The sequence below is a fragment of the Magnolia sinica genome, chromosome 9 (genome assembly GCF_029962835.1).
Source record: "Magnolia sinica isolate HGM2019 chromosome 9, MsV1, whole genome shotgun sequence".
In the NCBI taxonomy this organism is placed as follows: domain Eukaryota; kingdom Viridiplantae; phylum Streptophyta; class Magnoliopsida; order Magnoliales; family Magnoliaceae; genus Magnolia; species Magnolia sinica.
Genome location: NC_080581.1, coordinates 9,364,041 through 9,366,578, shown reverse-complemented (window position 1 = coordinate 9,366,578; position 2,538 = coordinate 9,364,041). Strand labels below are relative to the sequence as shown.

At 40.2% G+C, this 2,538-nt stretch overlaps 1 protein-coding gene across 1 annotated transcript; it reads left to right on the top strand.

The window, feature by feature from the left end:
• The first annotated feature begins 1,003 nt into the window (after positions 1–1,003).
• Positions 1,004–1,960, top strand: LOC131256447 (uncharacterized). Its single transcript, XM_058257338.1, has one exon. The coding sequence runs from the start codon at positions 1,004–1,006 to the stop codon at positions 1,958–1,960; it is 957 nt and encodes a 318-aa protein (XP_058113321.1).
• Positions 1,961–2,538: the final 578 nt, after the last annotated feature.

Sequence of the window (2,538 nt, the reverse complement as noted above, 5' to 3'; positions counted from 1 at the left end):
ACCAGTACCACATGGCGCACAAAGGAGTAGCCAGCTTGGTGAAGGAATCAACCACCTACATGTATTATAAACTTAATGGATAATTCAGATTAACTGATTGAACGGTCCAAGTGAACCAATGCAACTAGGAGCAGTATAAGTTACAGTGCTCTGATAACACTTAAAGCATTTCCCTGAGATAATGCCATGAGACTTTTAAAATATTGGCAATTTTGAATTTTTCTTATCTCAATATTAACGGAAAATCTGAATTTTTCTTATCTCAATATTAACGAAATTTGAAGTCTCCTAGGTATCCGAGATTTGTCACCACGTGTACAGCCCCTGCCATTCCTTAACACGTCGATGAATAAATAAATAATAGGCCGTTTCCTGGTGCAACGTTTGTCAAATAAGCTTATGCTACAGCGTTGTGTGTGGGGCCCACCGTGAGATAGGTCCTACATCCACTCCGTTCATAAGGTGCATCCTTCAAGTTTATCCCATACCCAAAAGTCAGATCGACACAGAACACATAGGCGAGTTACACGTCAGGGGACAGATGGGATGGAGAGGTCTACCAATAAAATCTTTCAAATTGCGTGTGAGGCCTGTAAATTTTCTATTTTCCATCCAGTCCAACCAGAATATGCAACATACCAATATCAATGGACAGACTAAAAAACTAGTCCATTTGAAAATCGGGTGGGACACACGACGACGTATTTTAAAAGTAATTTCCCATGGTGTGACCCAGATGAATTTTAGTCTAGTCTTACTTTTCGGATCCAGACAAAACATGCTGGGACACACATGATGGACGGAGTGGATTTCATGCATACATCACAATATCCTCCATACATAGCATTGTAGAATAAGTTTATTGTAGGAGCCGGCCTCAATAAACAAATAAATAAGGCCAATGGATGAGACATTCTACGCAAGAATATATAAACTATATATACCATCTTCTCTCATGAGTTTTACAATACAAGTTCATCTCTCAAAGCCCATAGCCAAGAACATGGAAATTACTCCATTCATGCCCATGGGTGTCTTTGGAATTCTAAGAGAAGCTTTCAAGATCCCATCCAGAAATGGAAAGATCTTCCTCTCTATTACCCTTTTCCTCCTCATCCCATCCTCTCTTATTTTCCTGGCAAACGACTTCACCATCAAGCCGTTAGTCATGGATCTAGTGGTAAAAACATACAAGTTGGAGGCCAATGATCCCCAATGGCCTGGATATTCCAAATTGATAGATGGGATTAGAAAAGACGTTGGATTTCTCGTGGGCGAGGAGACACTCTTGTTAGTAATCTCTTCTATAGTCTCACTCTTCACAGCTGTGGCCACGATTTTTGCATCTTCCATGACTTACTATTGCAAGGATCTGACACACAACGAGCTGTTCTTGAGGATTGGACAGACGTGGAAGCGACCCATGATTACATGGTTGTACATCACCCTCTTCGAATCGGGTTATCTTCTTTTGATATTTTTACTAGTAGGCATTTTTACTATGATAGCTAAGGGTTCTATGACATTAGCTTGTCTAACTTTAGTTCTAGCTCTTTTGCTTGTTCGCTTTTATGTTTATTTCTCTATGCTTTGCAAGTTGGGTATTGTAATTTCAGTCATGGAAGAGGATAATTATGGAATGGGGGCACTTACAAAAGCTGCAGATCTGATCGAAGGAAGAAAGAGGCAAGGTTACATTCTCTACGTTCTTTTTAAGCTAGTTGGGTTAGCTGTCTATTGGGTTCTCAGTTCGGCGATGCAGGATATAGACCGATCCCATACGACCCGATTGGTGATTGGAGTTGTTCTAATGCATGTTATTTCCCTTGAGAAAATCCTCATGTCTATGGTTTTTACAGTGTTTTACTTTGAGTGTAAGAAGAGCCATGGAGAGAAAGTAGAAACAGGAGGGGAGAGTGGGTATAGTTTGGTTTCCACTACTGCTCTTGTTGAGGTCTGATCTCTTCCTTGAATCAGCTTATCTGGGCCTTAGACTAAGTGGGCCAGTTTAGTGTATGGTCAGGGTTGTTTGATATCAAGATTATGGAGTTTGGGATTTGCTCTTATTTAATAATTTTAATATGTTTATAATGTTATTAGTTGTAATCCTTTGTTTCCATGTCATATGAAGTATTACTAGTATGATAAGAGGTTTGCAAAGCTCACATCTGCCAGCATGTACGGGTTCTGACATGTGTAACTTTTTATTTTGATTTCCTATTTTCAGGCCGTTTACTAGATGAAATCTGCAGTTGTAAGTTATGAAAAAGGTAGATGGTATAAGTTTTGTAGATATCGCCTCTTTAATCGTCTTAGGGTTTGTTTTTAGGGTTGTCAATGGGCTGGACTGGCTTGTCAGGCTTTTGAGCCGGGCTTGTGCTAGAGTATCAAGGCCGAGGGTTGGGTTCGGGCTTAAAATTGACACAGGGATGAACGTTATGAGGTCGATCACCGTCTTCCTCAAGGATAACTACTCCGAATCCATGGAGCTTCTTTGGACTCCTCACAAAGACTTATTGAATCCTCTAGGAAAGAAAG